Source organism: Drosophila miranda, chromosome 4 (assembly GCF_003369915.1).
Source record: "Drosophila miranda strain MSH22 chromosome 4, D.miranda_PacBio2.1, whole genome shotgun sequence".
Classification (NCBI taxonomy): Eukaryota; Metazoa; Arthropoda; class Insecta; order Diptera; family Drosophilidae; genus Drosophila; species Drosophila miranda.
The window spans coordinates 16167475-16184718 of NC_046677.1; the positions used below are offsets into that span (position 1 = coordinate 16167475).

The following is a 17244-nucleotide window of genomic DNA, read 5'->3' on the forward strand; positions in this document are numbered from 1 at the left end:
TCACCAATTAGTAGTCTTATAAGTAAAAATATATATCGTATCAACAAGAAGCAAGACCAGACACCACACATTTAACAAATGAATTGAATCCAAAAATAAGATTTCGGTTTGTTGCATATTTACCAGCGCAGCGCAGGGACTACAGACACAGATGGAGAACGAGTTGCTTGGTTGGGTGTGTGTGTGTGTGTGTGTGAGATGTTTCTTTCATTTGGAAGGACTCTGGGTAAAAGCGGGACATCTTCTGTATATACTTTCTGATTGGCTACTAGTGGGGACCTTTATAGATCTTTCGGATGCTGCAAAACACGTAAACCCCCTCTAAAAGGATACTTTTTGTGTTGGTAAACGGACACAAACCCTATCAAGCCCCCCCTCTGAGATGGCTGATTGCAGGGACACGGCTAGGGGTCACGGCTAGGGGTCTTTCGGTTTTTGAATGGGACAAAACACAAAAACCATAAAATGCATTTGAACAAATACCTGGATCACATGCTTCCAATTCGACACCTGGTGGCAGTGGCCACAGCGATATGGCGACGGATCGCGGCGATCGCCATCGGCCATCGTCAGGAGACTGGGACTACCTGGACTATGGCTTTGGAAGCGCGACTGCGACTGTGAGTGCGGTTGCAGGGCGGCACTGGCCGCCGCCTGTGCCTGTGGCATCGACGATGCCAGATACGGCGATGACGACGACGACGATGGCGGCGACGCGTGTGGCGATGCAGCCTGTGATGCTGATGATAGGGACGACGACGACGACGACGATGCCGCCGACGACAACGAGGACGATGACGACGACGACGACGACGACGAAGAGGCGGAAACGGAGGCGGAGACGGATGTTGGGAAGGACTTGGGATTTGTGAGCAGATGGGGGGCCATGTGGAGACGGTAACCATCACCGGCGATGTGGTGGTGTGGATGTTGTTGGTTATGTGGAGGATGAGTGTTACCCGAACCCAGATGATGAGCCAGATGAGACTTTGCACCAGTGGGAAAAGTAGAAGAGGGAGTTGTTGAAGTAGAAATAGGAGTAGGAGTGGTAGTTACTGGCAGAGTAGGCGATGCATTCTTGTGGTTGTTGGCTGTGGCTGTGCCAGTGGCTGTGGGTGTGGTGGATGATGCGACGTAGATGTTGTTGTTGTTGTTGCAGGAGGAGGCGGCGTCCAGCCTGTGGCCCGTACCGGTACCGGTAGCACCCATTACCACAACCGAGGAGGAGTTACTGTTACTGTTAGCATTAGATTGATGATTAGATGTTTGCAGCCCTCCAGTGGCTGTTCCAGCACCATGGTGACCACTAGCATTTCTGGTTCGCGGTGACGTGAGCAGATCCTGCAATGATCTGCCACCACCGCCACCCGCCATGCCGGCTGTTTGCTCTTTTGTGGTGATGTAGTTATTGTTGTTGTTGTTGTTGGTGGTGGTGGTGGTAGGCGACGTCAGACTGTCGGCACTTGCCTCGTTTTGACTCGCTTTCTGCTCACCGTGCTCTAAAATGGAAGCGGCACTGGCTTTCGTCGTATTGGCAGCTGACTTTCCGCTAGCCAGGGCCAAGGCTAGGCCACTCAGAGCGCTGGCGTTCGGTGTCGGTGAGTGCTGGGCCTCCTGGATGGCCCGCTGCAGCAGTCCTGCGGATATGAGGGAATGTTGTTGGCTGCTGGAGCTGCCCCCAGCGCCGGTGTTCGTCGCATTGGACGTCGGCGAGGACTGTCCCAGACACATGGCAGCGAATACTTTGTTCATGTAGTACTGCTGATTCGGGCTGACGGACACCTGGAGCGGCGATGTGCTGGATGTGGCGCCGGCGGCGGACTTCGGGTAGCTAGCATCCTGGTAATGGACCTTCACGTGGGCCAGCACTGCGTCGCGATTGTGATGGCTGTTTGGCGGGATTTTAATACAGGTTAGACCCTTGATGGGTGGACGGATTCGTGTGGGGCAATACTCACCCAAAGTTGCACTTGCGGCACCTGTAGACGGTGCGCTTCTCGTTGCCCTCCTGGTGCACCTCAGTGATGAGATCATCGCTGGGCTTGCTGGGCGGCCCCTGGTTCGTCCGCTTCACCGGCGAAATGGTCACCGAGGGCGTGATGTGCTGCTGCTCCTTCTGGTGGTGCTGCTGCTGGTGTTGCTGGTGCTGCTGCTGGGACATGGCCGCGTTCATAATGGTCGCCAGCAGGGGTATGCGTATGAGGTTGCCCGCCAGATGGGCATCGTCCAGGGCATTCGGTTTGCTAGACATCACCGGCTCCAGGGTTATGTCCTGGCCGGAGCCACTGCCCACCTTCGCGTAGTCCTTGAGGAAGGCCAGCGAGGCCACCTGGTTGGGTGTCATCTCGCCGGATTTCATCAGCTTGGGATCGCCATCCTCCTCGGTGACCTTCATCAGGGTAATGTACTTGTTGTACTTGGTGTAGTTCCGCCGTCCGGTCTCGTCGTTCATCAGCACTTTGGCGGTCTTGTGCGAGGGATCCCGGATGGTCTTCAGGCGGATGTGCTTGGTGATGTCCCAGCGCCAGTTGGAGCGGTACGAGCAGAGGGAGCACTCAAAGGGCTTCTTGTTGAGGTGCCCCACAATGTGCACGTGGAAGCGGGAGGCTGTCGAGGCCCAGAAGCTGCAGTGCGGACACTTGTAAACCTTCTTCAGGGACGAGTTGGCGGCCTCTTCTTCGGGCGTCATCTTTTTGGTTACCTGCAGTGCGTGAAAGAGTCAAATTTCATTTTGACGCATGTGGTCGTGCATGGGAGTTGAACGGAGGTAGGGAGTTTCGAGTGTGTGTGGGGGTGTATCTTAAAACTAGAATACAGAGATATACTCCTGATTCCTGATCAAAATCTAAGAGTTTAAGACTCTCTGTCGGATAGCGTGGTATATAACCTCCTTGCTACCAATTTTCCTTATTCATTCCTCGAAAACCGAAGCCGCACAAGCAAAAAGTGCAAAAGCGAATGCCCGGGAATGAAAAAACAATATACATGTCGTGTGCCTGACGAGGCATATTAATGTTCCACTCGAAACTGGGACTAAGGCTGACTCGGGCCAGCGAATTTAAGAACAAAATACATGTCGTGCGCATGACAAAGCAAACTGATGTTTAACTAGAGACTGGGACTTTGGCATTAATAAAAAAAAATACATGTCGTGTGCATGACAAGGCGCATCGATACAATTTTGAAGATCTAGCAATATATTCTGATATAATAAACATTATCTATCGATTTTCCAATGATTACGGATTACACAAAGTCTTCTTTGTTGTGTGTGTGGATTACGGATTTGATTGTGGAGGGGTGTGCTCAAAGACATACCTCGCCGTAGCCGGGCGCCGTCTCCACGCCGTAATAGCTGTTCTCCTCGTTGTTGGTCCCCTGACTGTTGGCCGGTGACTTGACCAGATTCTTGTTGCTGTTCTCCTGATGGACAGCCGCTGTGGCGGCTGCTATTTCCTTGGCCGCCTTGTTCCAAATGCAGACGCGCTGCTGCTGGACGGCCGCCTGCTGCTGGAGGGAGTGGTGCGACTCGGAGCGACGCTGCTCGCCGCTCTCGCCGGAGTTGGAGTCGTACATCTCGTTGGCGCAGCGGATGGCCTCGACGCACTGCGTCAGGTGGTGCAGCAGATCGTTGGAGGACTTGCAGCGGTGCCGGCAGTGTTGGCAACGTGTCGATCCCGTCACGCTCAGATTCAAGGCCGAGTGCGAGTGATGATCCTCATCGTCCTCGTCGATCTCCAGGCGATCATCGGCATCGTCCTCGTGCAGGGCCGCATCGTCGTCGTCTGCAATGATCACGGCCGAGGCATGGCAGCTCTTGCCGTGGATGATCGACTCGGACAGGCACTTGGCCACGTGGCCGCACTGGCAGATGAGATTCTCGTGCTGGGCGCCGGTCTTCAGTTTGTCCAGGAAGCTGGAGCCGGACTTTTTGGTCAGCTGACTGCGGGACGAGGCCTGCGAGGTGACGGTCGTCGCTGGCGACAATTGGGGCACATCGGATTTGTCCAGCATCTCCGAGATTTGCTTCTCGTTGAAGAACATGGAGGCGATCTCCGTGAGGGCACTGCGCGATGCATTCGTGTCCTTGGAAAGATTCAAGACGCTGTGTAGGGGAGAGAGAGAGAGAGAGATGTCATAGGGTTATTATCCTGCCAAGACGGGGCACCTGGTGTACACTTACTCCTTGGGACTCTTGGTGATGGGTATGAGATTTGGCACGGGTCTCTGGGACCTATTGGGCGTCGTGGTGCCCACACTGGAGGTGTCCGACGAGCAGCCGCCCTTCTGCGACAGGTCCGTGGGCTCCTCCTCGTCGTCGTACTTGCCGCGCTTGCCATAATGATGCAGCTCCTCGCCGCTCAGCACCTCGTCGGGATCCTCCATGCCAGCATCCAGATCATCATCCACATTGTTGTTGTTATACTGATCCTCGAGATCCGCCGAGTCGCTGAGGAAATCATCGCACATCTCGCTGGCGCCAACCTTGTTCTGGCGCCTGGGCCAAATGGAACCGGCATTGCCCACGGGGGGCACATGGTGGTTCATCTCGTGCACCGTCAGCGACTGCTTGATGTCCGCGGTGAAGTCGCAGGCGGCGCACTTGAAGGCGCCCGCTCCGCCATGGTTCTTCATGTGGCGATCGAGGTTCCACTTGTAGGGGGTGCGGAAGTCGCAGGTCACGCACTTGATCATCGGCATCGAGTGGTACTTGACGTGCTTGCTGAAGCGCGCCTTGATGTGCGTCACATAGCTGCACTTGTCGCAGCGGAAGAACTTGGTCTTCCCGTGCTCTTCCAGCTCGTGGGCCCGCAGCTGGGTGCGGTACAGGGTCGTGAACTCGCAGGCGCTGCACTTGAGCAGGCGATTCTGTGGCTCCTCGCAGTTGGAGGGCGGGGTGGCCGATCCGCTCGGCGAGGGGGTCGGTGGCTCTGGCGGCGACTGGCGCTCAAACTCTCGGAGCACCTGCATCTGCATCTGGCGCTCGTAGCTGTTGGCCAGCTCCATCTGCTGCTCGCGCTGCTGCTCTTCGCGCTGCCGCTGGTTAAAGGCCTCGATGTCGCGCTGCAGCTTTTCCTCCTGCAGCTGCAGCTCTCGCTTCACCTCCTCCAAGGTGGGCACATCCGGCACGGTCACCGTCAGGCCCTGTCCCACCACATGGCTGCCCCCCATCACGCCCACGCTCTCCTCCAGGCGACGCTTGCGCGCCTCCCGGCTCATGCCGCGCTTGCCCCGCGCCTGGCCGTGGCCACTGGGTATGCCGTCGGTGCAGCCGTGCACCATCTTCATGTGCCGCACCAGCTTCTGGAAGTGTCGCGAGGCGTACAGGCACAGCTTGCACTTGTTGATCACGATCTTCTCGCCGTGCACGTCCCTCAGATGCGTGAGATGGTAGCGCGGGTTCTGCGTGAAGTAGGCGCAGTGGTTGCAGCTGTAATTCCGCTTGATCTTGCACTGTGGCAGGCCCTCCTCCTTGGCATCCATGGATATGACTGCCTGTTGCTGCTGCTGTTGAAGCTGCTGCTGTTGCTGTTGCTGCTGCTGCTGCTGCTGCTGTTGCACGCTGTTCACGACCGCCGCTGCGGCAGCTGCCGCCTGCTGTTGCTGCTGGAGTAAGTGTTGCAGGCGATATCTCTCCACGTGCCGCTCCAGCAGAGAGGAGGAGCCTGCTGTGGCACTGTTTTGGCTTCCGCTTGGATTGTGGCCGCCCTGCTCGGCGTACAGCTGATTGCCGCTGACGACGCTGCGCACAATCAGAGTGTCACCGGAGCGCTGCACCATCGAAGGCAGGTCCATGCTGCAGCCTTGGTCAGCGTCTTGTTTACTGGAGAGGAGGGGTCTGGTGTGTGGCAACTCCCTCACTTTTGGCTAGTGTTTAACTGTAAGTAGAAGAGCCAGAAGGGTTTCGGTTAGTAGGGGTCTATGAATAGACTCTTAAAAGTGTAAGATAAAGAGAGTTAAAGAGTAAAAGTCGTTGCTCTAGCTCTTCTAGTCTTTGAGCACTAGGCGCTCATAGGGACGGACAGACTGATGTGGCTCAATCCACTCGGCTATTTTGATCAATAATATATATACTTTATGGGTCGAAAACGCTTTCTTCTGGAGTATTGGGATCATTTTGAGTATTTGGTATAATACTAATTATACAATAAAAATCAAAAATAATAATTATTCAATAAAAATCAAGAATAACAATTATAATAATAGTTATTCAATAAAAATCAAGAATAATAGTTATAATAATAATTATTCAATAAAAATCAAGAATAACAATTATAATAATAGTTATTTAATAAAAATCAAGAATAACAATTATAATAATAGTTATTCATTAAAAATCAAGAATAATAGTTATAATAATAGTTATTCAATAAAAATCAAGAATAACAATTATAATAATAATTATTCAATAAAAATCAAGAATAACAATTATAATAATAGTTGTTCGATAAAAATCAAGAATAATAGTTATAAAAATAGTTATTCAATAAAAATCAAGAATAACAATTATAATAATAGTTATTCAATAAAAATCAAGAATAACAATTATAATAATAGTTATTCAATAAAAATCAAGAATAATAGTTATAATAATAGTTATTTAATAAAAATCACGAATAACAATTATAATAATAGTTATTCAATAAAAATCAAGAATAACAATTATAATAATAGTTATTCAATAAAAATCAAGAATAATAGTTATAATAATAGTTATTCAATAAAAATCAAGAATAACAATTATAATAATAGTTATTCAATAAAAATCAAGAATAACAATTATAATAATAGTTATTCAATAAAAATCAAGAATAATAGTTATAATAATAGTTATTTAATAAAAATCACGAATAACAATTATAATAATAGTTATTCAATAAAAATCAAGAATAACAATTATAATAATAGTTATTCAATAAAAATCAAGAATAATAGTTATAATAATAGTTATTCAATAAAAATCAAGAATAACAATTATAATAATAATTATTCAATAAAAATCACGAATAACAATTATAATAATAGTTATTCAATAAAAATCAAGAATAATAGTTATAAAAATAGTTATTCAATAAAAATCAAGAATAACAATTATAATAATAGTTATTCAATAAAAATCAAGAATAACAATTATAATAATAGTTATTCAATAAAAATCAAGAATAATAGTTATAATAATAGTTATTTAATAAAAATCACGAATAACAATTATAATAATAGTTATTCAATAAAAATCAAGAATAACAATTATAATAATAGTTATTCAATAAAAATCAAGAATAATAGTTATAATAATAGTTATTCAATAAAAATCAAGAATAACAATTATAATAATAATTATTCAATAAAAATCAAGAATAACAATTATAATAATAGTTGTTCGATAAAAATCAAGAATAATAGTTATAAAAATAGTTATTCAATAAAAATCAAGAATAACAATTATAATAATAGTTATTCAATAAAAATCAAGAATAACAATTATAATAATAGTTATTCGATAAAAATCAAGAATAACAATTATAATAATAGTTATTCGATAAAAATCATGAATAACAATTATAATAATAGTTATTCAATAAAAATCAAGAATAATAGTTATAATAATAGTTATTTAATAAAAATCACGAATAACAATTATAATAATAGTTATTCAATAAAAATCAAGAATAACAATTATAATAATAGTTATTCAATAAAAATCACGAATAACAATTATAATAATAGTTATTCAATAAAAATCAAGAATAACAATTATAATAATAGTTATTCGATAAAAATCATGAATAACAATTATAATAATAGTTATTCAATAAAAATCAAGAATAATAATTATTAAATAAAAATCAAAAATAAAAATCAAGAATAATAATTATTAAATAAAAATCAAAAATAAAAATCAATGATAATAATTATAATATTAATTATTCAATAAAAATCACAAAATAATAATTATTCAATAATAATTATAATAATAATTATACAATAAAAATCAAGATTTTTATTTTTATTATTATATAATTATTATATTTGATTTTTATTGAAGAATTATTATTTTTGATTTATATTTTTATATAATTTTTATTTTTGATTTTTTATTGAATAATGATTAATTTTGATTTTTAATGAGTAATTATTATTTTGGATTCTTATTGTATAATTATTATTTTTGATTTGTATTGTTTTTGCTTAAAAAAAACCCAAAAACCTAAAAAAAAAAAACGAGGTGAACGTTGTGAGTTGCTGCGGAGACCGCAACTCTACATAAACGACACGACAAAGCGTGCGTGCGAGTGAGTGAAGATCCCAGGTGTAGTTCGGGAACAACCTCACACGCACCTTGTCCCTTACTCTTCCACCTTCTGCGAGAGGCTGGTCACCTGCGGCACCTCCTAAAGCATTTCCTCGACTGTGAAACGGAGTACGAGAAGGACTACAAGCCTACATGGAGCGCACCACATTCTAAGATAAGTCGCATTAAATTATTTTATGTACTTTAATTCCACATGTAACAGCTAATATGTTAAAGAAGTTTCCTTCTTCCTCTTAAAGTTTTCGTGCCCTTCCCGCTAAAGAAGGGACAGCCTGGAAAAGCAGGAAGTGATGCGAACTGAAAGGCCAAAAATGCGATACAACAGCAGCCCTAAATGCAGATTTCAACACTTGGCCGGCACAACACTCATTACAGCACACATTAACACACACATGAGTTGGTAGCCCCTCGATTATACGAGTATAATGCATATGTATAAGTGTGTGTGTGCCTGTTCGGCCTCATAAATATTTCAGTTTCCGACTCCTTTCCTCCTGATTATATCTGAATGAGTGGTGCGGGGGTTCGGGTGGATATTCAAATGAAATGAAATGTTTTCGGTCCATGTCCGCGACAAAAGTTGTGAAAGCAGTGGGGTGGGGGAGCAAATCATTCGAAGGCAGAAGTTTCCAAGCATCTGGGGCGCCACAAATCTCAGAGGTAAATGTATTGTAGTTTTGTGCGTAACACAAATCCATTTTAAGGCTAATTGGAGTTGGCCAAGTCGAAACAGTAAGGCTCACAGGAGTGGAATGTGCCCATGCTCACACACAGACATAAATAAAAGGGGGTTCGACCCAATGAAGGTCAGCCTTTTTTGGGCGGAGGGCCACAGATTTGGATGAGTGCACATGCTGACAGGGGAAGAGGGGAGCGGAGTGTTTCCTATCCTGGCCTGTCCAGGGGCTAATCCTTGGGGTGTCGTTTTTATCAAATGCAGTAATTTTGCTTTTTAAGCGTTTTTTATTGCCCTTAAATGGACCCTCCTCCCCATCCCTCTTCCCCTCACTCCAGTCTCTGCTCCTCCCTCACGATTTATCCTCTTGGAGGGGATTCCATGCGTGTTAGGAGAGGCTTAGCCGCAATTGTGTTTTGGCTTAGAGGGACAGAGCGAGAGCGATGTAGCTTTGATGTAGCCATCCTCCCCCGCTCCTCCTCCTCCTCCATCTCCATATTTAATTATCAAAGTGCGAAAGAGAGAACAAATAACACCCGTGGCGGTGGCGGCTCATGTGATGTACTCTTGACATTCAACACGTTTATTGTCGCCAGCAACAAGCTCATCATCATCGTCCTCCTCCCGTAACTGCTCCTTCTGCTCTCCAACATCCTCATCAGCGTCAAGGCGGAACTCATTAACAGAGGCGTCTCTAAGTGCGTGTGTGTGTGTGTTTGTGTGTGGGCGTGGCATCTCAGGGTTGGATAGAGACCATATGGCCATAATCAGAAATGAAATTACTGGGAAAATTGTCACTCTTTAGGTCACTGTGACCCATTCAGGGCTAAGGGCAGGTAGAGTGCCTTTGAAGTCGTGACTTTTATTTCGGATTTCGATTAGGTTTTAGCAAAAGATATTGCAATAAACTAATTAAAAGCTAATTCCCTGTCTAGCCATTTATTTGTGTGTCCGTTATTCTTGTCTCTTAGAGAAGATCGTGGTCCTAGGTGTTGTTGGAGTCCCTTTCTATTGGAGTTCCCCCTGGAAAGTCCCCATCTAAATAGTAATAATCCTCCGCTTAACAGGATTATTTATTGCCTTCTGCAGTCAGCTGTTTGTTTTCGTCTTCTGTGCAGCCCTGGTCGAAGGGGGAATCACCTTTTGCATTGTTTACACCGCGCTTATTACGAGGCAGGGGCACAGGCACTGGCACAGTCACTGGCAGAGCCTCGTCCTCGACTACTTTGGCGTGGATGAGTGTATGGCTGCCAGGACGACAAGGAGATGCTTCCTGCTTATTTGCCTTTGTTTAAGTTTTGCTGCTGTTGTTGTTTCTGTTGTTTTTTGTGATGTTTTCCTTTTTGTTTTGTTTTGTATTTCGTTTCGTTTTGTTGTTCTTGGCTGAGTAAATACCTTGCCACACACCCACACCCACCCACACACACACGTGGAGCCTGCTTATGCGGCAACACGTTACGCTTTGAAATTTTAATTTCTCACGCGACGCCAAAAAGTATGCTATGCTGCTGCAAAAGGCACAAAACGAAACGAAACGAAACGAACCCCAAGGTGTAGTCTACTGTTCCACGTTTCAGGCCCCCATTGTTTGTTGTAGATGTTGCTGCTGTTGCAACAACAGCCTACGCGGACTTAATTAATCTTGCTGTGGGCTTAGCCCATCGTTGTCCCTGGCAATCCTTCAGACAGTTATCCCTTTTTCTCCTGTCTCTCTCTCTCATTTACTCTTCTTTTCTGTCAGTCTAAGACTTCTTTTTACTCGTCTTCCACTCTGTTCCGTTCGGCTGAGGTCTGTTCTGGTCTTTTCTTGTATTTTCTGGTGATAATGAGGCATCACAGAGCCGCCTTTTTATATCGTATTTTCTTCTTTTTTTTTGGGTATGGGTTGGGATAAAACTGTTGAGCGTTGGCTTGATTGATGGGCCGCCTTTTGCCTGGCTGCCTTTTTGGCTTGTTAACTTTTTCGCATTTTAATTAGAATTCAACAATTAAAATTCATATATTTTTTGCTTTTTGTTGGGGAAGTTCTTTAAAATTTGGAGTATGAGGAACGATTGCTGCAAATTCTGGACTTTAGATTTAAGGGAGTGCAATCCTTGTGCTTCAAATCCTTCAAATTTCTTCAAATATTCCCATTTAAATCACAAAATAAATAGGTTCGAATATTCGCAGCTTAATTGGCATTGCAGCCGTTGAGAGTCCTGTGGCAGGAGCAGCAGCAGCCGCAGCAGCAACCAATTTCCTCTTTGGTCATTTGGTTGCAAGGCAGCAAAAGAGAAAGCGAGAGAGAGAGAGAGAGAGCAGATGGAAATGGAAATGGCAGAAAGGAATGCGATGTTGTAGCTACAAATTAACTGCAAACTGCAGGAAAAGTAAATACGAAATGCTCTTCGGGGGAGATGTGGAGTCCAGCCAAGTCCTGCGAGGAGAGTGGCCTGCAAATATCCTACAAAATGTTTATACATCATCAATTTGTTTTCATTTGATGGCCAACTAAGCGAAACATCCACGCTGCTCTTCATGCCCTGCCCATTTCAGGAGATCGTCCTGTTATCATCTTGTTTATGGCCGTGAAAATTGCCAACGCTGGTGGGGGAGAATGGAATGACATTAAAAGCAGGAAAAGTAAACCAGATAATTACGGAGAGGGCTCTCTCCGCCCTCCCTGGCAAGTGCTGCAAATCGAAAAATCTCCTTTCAGAGTTTATGTCCCCTTTAAAAATTTAAATACATTTCAAGTTTAAGCCCAGTTCCGGCTTTCGCCTAAAAACATAAATAAAGGCGGGGGCGGCGTTAAAAGTTTTTCCTACTAGTCTGCCCCTGGCTGGGGGCTCCGTTTCGGGGTCTGGGATGGGGTCCTTATTACTTAAAGATTCTGTTGCTAAAAACTAAATCGTCGAGGCGGCAGTGAAAACTTTTAGCCACCACACCAGCAGCCCAACAGCCCCCCAGCCCAGCCACTTAGCCCCCTCTTAGTGGCAGCATCCATCCGCCCCCCCACACGATGAGTTTTCCACCGATGATTTGTTTAGAGGGCACATCTCATGAGATGCGAGCAGAATCATCGGTTGAAAACGTTTCGTGCCACGTCCACCCACAAGGATAATATGGTGAGGCGGGGCTTCGGGGGGAAAGAGCATTTTCTATTGCCTTTCACATAAATCTCAACGCACGTCAAAGTTTATTTCGCATTTTTGAAATTAAATAAAGATTTGTCACGTAGAAATCCATTTGGGGAAAGTCACTCACTAATACATAAGTAGTCGCACGCACACACGCACACACACACACACACACACATGTGTACACTGATGAGACAGCGTAAAAAAAAAGGAAAACTGTATTTCCTTCGGTTTTTCGTTTCTTTTTTCCACCTCCCTTTCGGTTTTCTGTTGTCTTTTGCTCTTGGCGTTAGACAAATACCAAGGCCAAAACTTTGTCTACTGTGATTTTGGAGTTTCTTCGCTTTTTACACCACCTAACCGTTGCCACGCCTCTTTGGCGCTTTCCTCGCCTTTTTTATCCTTGGACACTTTGCTGGAAGTGGAATTTCTGGGCGATTTTTGTTTAGCCTCCGCCAAAAGTTGGCCGGAAGTTGGGCGTTTTTCGCTTCCGTTTTTGATTAAAGTTGAATGCTTCTCCCCGAGAGGAGGCGCTTCCCAAAAAAAGAGGATATTAATAAAAGTTGTGTGACTGCAATTTAAAGTACTTTTTTTGGCCCCTCATTTCTTATGGGTTTGGTAATTTTTGCATTACAGATTTGCTTCGTTCTATTTGACACTGCTCTTTTTTTTTAAGTTTAAATTTTCTAGAATATTTTTGTTATATTTTTATACAATTTTTTTTATTCTTTTATATCAACTTTGGGATAACTTTTTGTCTTTCATTAATTCCTATCTTTTTTGTTCTGTTATTTGTCATTTTTTTTATATTTTACATTATTTATATTTACTTTATTTTGTTGTTTTGTATTTTTTACACCAAAAAAAAAAAACACATTTTTTTAAATTTATTTCTTTTTTTTGTTTTTAATTTTTTTCTTTCCCTTTTTGCATATTTTTTCATACATTTAAAGTTGATATTTTTGTAAATTTTGCATCTTTTTCAACTAGTTTAATTGTACTGCTTTTTTGTTGTATTCTTTATGTTTGGCTCTGCATTTTTTTCCATAATCTAAAGTTACGCTTTGAGATGTTAAGGCGAGAGAGCATATGTTGGCATATGTTGACACCTGCTGTGGACGGAAGTCACTGTCACCCCACTTTGCCACCCCACCCCATCGTTGGCCTCCCTTCTTATCAACATACTCATCCATAAAGATGAGGCGTACTCGCAAGTTCCTCTTTGGACTCCCTCTGATTACTCATACGACATGTTGGCCAGCCCACAGTTTGAGTCTCAGTTTCAGTCTCATCTGCCGCACAAAAATGTACTGTACCCTCGAAACAACTCACTCCCCCATCCCTCACATAATTACCCGAACGGAGAGTGGGGAGAGAAGAAAAGTTATTGCGAAATAAAACCAAACATATGTTAGCTTCCTTGGACACCTCGAAAGCTGTTGGAGAGTGCTTTTGGCTTGTCGTTTAGCTACTGAAATGATAATAAAAAGCAAAGCATAAAAAAATGCAGAGTCGAAGAGGTGTTTAAAAGCAGCGACCACAAGGAGTGGGGCGTGAAATCCAATAGATGATGGAGAAGATAGCAGAGGGGGCGGGGGAGTGTGAACAAAAAGAGGGCGCTCTAGTGGTGGTTTGGCCTGAAGGAAAATCTTTAGCGGTTCTGCCTGAAGAGTTAGTAAAACACGTTTCTCCAATAGTGGAGTTTAAAGCTGTGGTTGAACAGGATGGGGCAGGGTCGCGGGACCTGCACCAAAAATAAACAAGGAGTTGGGGGTTGAGGCCCAAAGATGGACAAGGAGCTGGTGCGGTTCTTGTGATGCCTGAAGTAGGACGAAAAGCAGGAAATGTCCGGCAGCAGTTTGGATTGGTGGCTGTACCGCTGCTGATGGAGATATCCATGAACCTGCGCGACCATGCAAATTAACAGACGCCGCTACCAGGCGGCAGGATGGCAGGATGGCAGGATGGCAAGAGGACTGTGGACAGTGGCAGGCAGGAGCAGGACCAGCAGAAGGAGCACGACATCGGCCGCGGTCGGGGACAGGGAACAAAGTTGCTAATGCGCCGCGTTTGCATTGTCTGCATTCACACACACACACACCCACACACGCACACCCACACACACGCACGCACACATTCACATCACACATGGATCGGCTGTCATCGGCTTTAACAGCGACGAAGGCAGAAATAAAGGAGACGAAATAACTTCCTCGGCTCCCCATCTCTCTTACTCACTCGTTGACTCTCTCTCTCTCTCTCTCTCTGACACTCTCTTTCCCTTTGTTATATTGGTATTTCCGTCTCTTTTTTACTGGTTTTTTTAAAAAGAATTTTTTTGTTTTTTAGCCGTCACACAACGGAACGCTCTTGCGGTCCAACAACAACTGAAGAAGAAGTGACCGCCGTGGTTGGATTCGCAGCAGGACCACAAGGATGTTAAAAGGATGCTGCTGCTGCTGCTGTTACTGGATGGCTGGCTGGCTGTTACTGCTGCTTCAACTGCTGGCTAGTTGGTCTCTCTTCGGCTGCAGAGGCCACGATACGATGCGACACGAGCAGCATTCAATAGACCGCTAAGTCTGGCAAAGAGTAGCGCTAACAGGGCTCTGTTAAGGGCCTAAGAAGAGAGTATCGTTAACAGGGCTCTGTTAAGGGCCTAAGCAAAGAGAATCTTTGGTGTTCTTTGAATGAGGAAACTGAAAGAGAGCAATGTTAAAGGGCATAACAAGAGTTACAAAGCGTATTTCGGACTGTTATTACTGGCCATACCTTGAGGCATGTTAAGCTGAGATGTTAGGGGAGGCCTGATGATAAACTTAAGCAGGGTATCGCTTAAAATTCAAGAGTATCAAAATTTAGGAATACAAATTTTTAAATATATTTATAAAAAGATTCATTAGAAAAAAATAGCATATACTGTATATACAGATTATGTATAATAAATACATTGTATGCTAATTAAAAAAATAGCATATACTGTATATACTGATTATGTATAATAAATACATTGTATGCTAATTAAATACTACTATATACTAAATATACTGAATAAATACTGCAGGCTACATCAGCAGAACAGAATCGAATGATAGAAATTTAAGACCTTTGGAGAAATATTTTTATATGAAATGTTATATTTTTTCTTTGAAAAATAATGGAGACTCGTATTATCATTCCTCATCCATATTCGAAAGCTTAGAAAAGAGAAAAAATCAAATGATAAAATCAGAGAACAACTTAGATGAACATCTTAATCGTTACCAAACGCTTTCGGTCTTCAAGGATGGCTAGTTCGTAATTTTTTGATCGGTTTTCCTTAACTACTCCTTAATTCTGTCTACGATTATATTATATTTGATTATAAATTAAATATACCTTAATAAGCTAAAAACCTAACAAATCCTTGGTGAAAATTCCTAAATTCCTTACAACATAGAACTTTTCACCCTCCTGCCATTGCCTTAACCACACGAAAATCCGTGTAATCACACCTATTGAAAGCCACGAGGAACACTTTCAGTTACAGCACTTTTAATTTGTCGCAGCCCAAGACATTTGCCGCACTTAATTTGCTAACCATCCAGAAGACCGAGAGAGAAGAGCGAGGCATCCACTTGAAAAGAAAGGCAGAGACCAGTGGAAAATAATGTGAAAATCAAGCACTCTTCAGGCCCCGCAATTGTCGAGAGGCTAAGCCGAAACCGTAAAGTGGGACGAGCGATGCGATGCGATGCGATGCGGGTTTCGGGTTCGGCATTGGGTTCTCGGAAGGGGAAGGGGACGGGGAGGGGGAGGGCTGGTGACTGGAGCTTGGGTTGAGGGATTTTCTCGTGTCCTTTTTCAAGGCAATCAACACAAATGCTACTTAAAAATTTATTTGTGACACGCACGGGACGCACACACACACACACAGGGAGAGAGAAAGCGAGAGGGAAAGGCTTCCTCCCAGTGAGGAGGCGTCGCAAAGCACAAAACACTTAACACACGAATGGCTTGTGAGTGTGTGTGTGTGTGCGTGTGTGCCACATGAGGCACAGGCACAGACAAAAAAGGACAATCAACATTTTAACACTTTTCGAGGCAAAAGAGTGGAAGAAAGGGTCTCACAACGAGACCGAAAGACCGAAAGATATCTGAGAAATGTGTTGCGGTCATGCATTTTTATACGCCCTTAGGAACAGACGGGTCGACAAGGACACGAGGGCCAGTGCTTGGCCAGGATACGGTGCAAGCAGCAGCCACAGGACCCTTGACATTTGAGCCTGCACTCATCCTCCGTGTTTTCTGGGGGTCTGGGTCTATGATAAATGCCGCAAAATGCCAGTGAGCCTGTGTGCGTTTCCAGTTAATACCTCAGCAATTATGACAGGATGCCGGCCACCCGGGCTGGCCATCCCTTGCTTCACGCCGGCACTCCGGCACGTGTCCGAGCCTTAAATATTGACCAGACCTGTAGTCGAAAATCTTATGAGCAACTTTCCTGTAAACTTTTCTAATCAAACACTTGCCACACAGATGGCGGGGAGCACGTTGCAGGCCGATGGTGTTGCAGTGCCACCGTCTAGCCAGTGCCCCCAAAAACTCTAGTTGTTTGTTTGCTTACAACTGGTCCTGCCGCCGCCCCTCCTGGAGCTAAATGAAGCAGCTCAATTTCGCCCACAGAGGAAAAGTTTCACGAGTGCAACATGTGAGAAGCCAGAGAGCCAGAGAAGCCTGCCCCACATCCTCCAGCAGTGCCCCTCCATGTGGTTGGGGGGAGGGCAAGGACGTAATGGAGCCGCACAAGTGCATACAACATGGATTTTTTTCGTGCAGAGATATTGCTGTAATCAAAAAGCATACTGAAAAAGAAATTTGCTGTGTTGTTTGCTTGCTTGATCCCTCCCTCAGCGCTGACTGATGGAGAAAGTTAAGGGAACATTACGTATACTGCTAGAATTTCAATGAGAGAAACGGAATTATCAACGACTCGAGTGAAAGATACAATTTGGAGCTGCTGAAAGTGGATGTACTTGGCTGCAATCTAAACTGGATTCAATGTTTTCTTTGATTTCTCTTTAATGCAATTCCGAAGAAAAAGTGTTTTTGACTATGTATTTATGGAACTTTCTTCTTCTATTTCTTGGGAA

At 44.3% G+C, this 17244-nt stretch overlaps 1 protein-coding gene across 5 annotated transcripts in view; it reads right to left on the reverse strand.

Moving 5' to 3' along the window:
- The window catches only part of LOC108162656, a 51171-nt gene that overhangs the window by 3944 nt on the left and 29983 nt on the right, over nt 1-17244 (reverse strand). Inside the window, exons 3-6 of one of the 5 annotated variants that reach the window (XM_033392533.1) lie at nt 4184-5879; nt 3319-4105; nt 1959-2689; nt 484-1888 (exon numbers count right to left, since the gene is read on the reverse strand). In XM_033392533.1, coding sequence (XP_033248424.1) covers nt 484-1888; nt 1959-2689; nt 3319-4105; nt 4184-5796 — 4536 coding nt within the window. In that variant the 5' untranslated portion in view covers nt 5797-5879. Of the gene's footprint in view, nt 1-483; nt 1889-1958; nt 2702-3318; nt 4106-4183; nt 5880-17244 lie in introns of all 5 variants that reach the window. The other 4 variants (XM_033392535.1, XM_033392534.1, XM_033392532.1 and 1 more) reach the window with 4 other exon arrangements.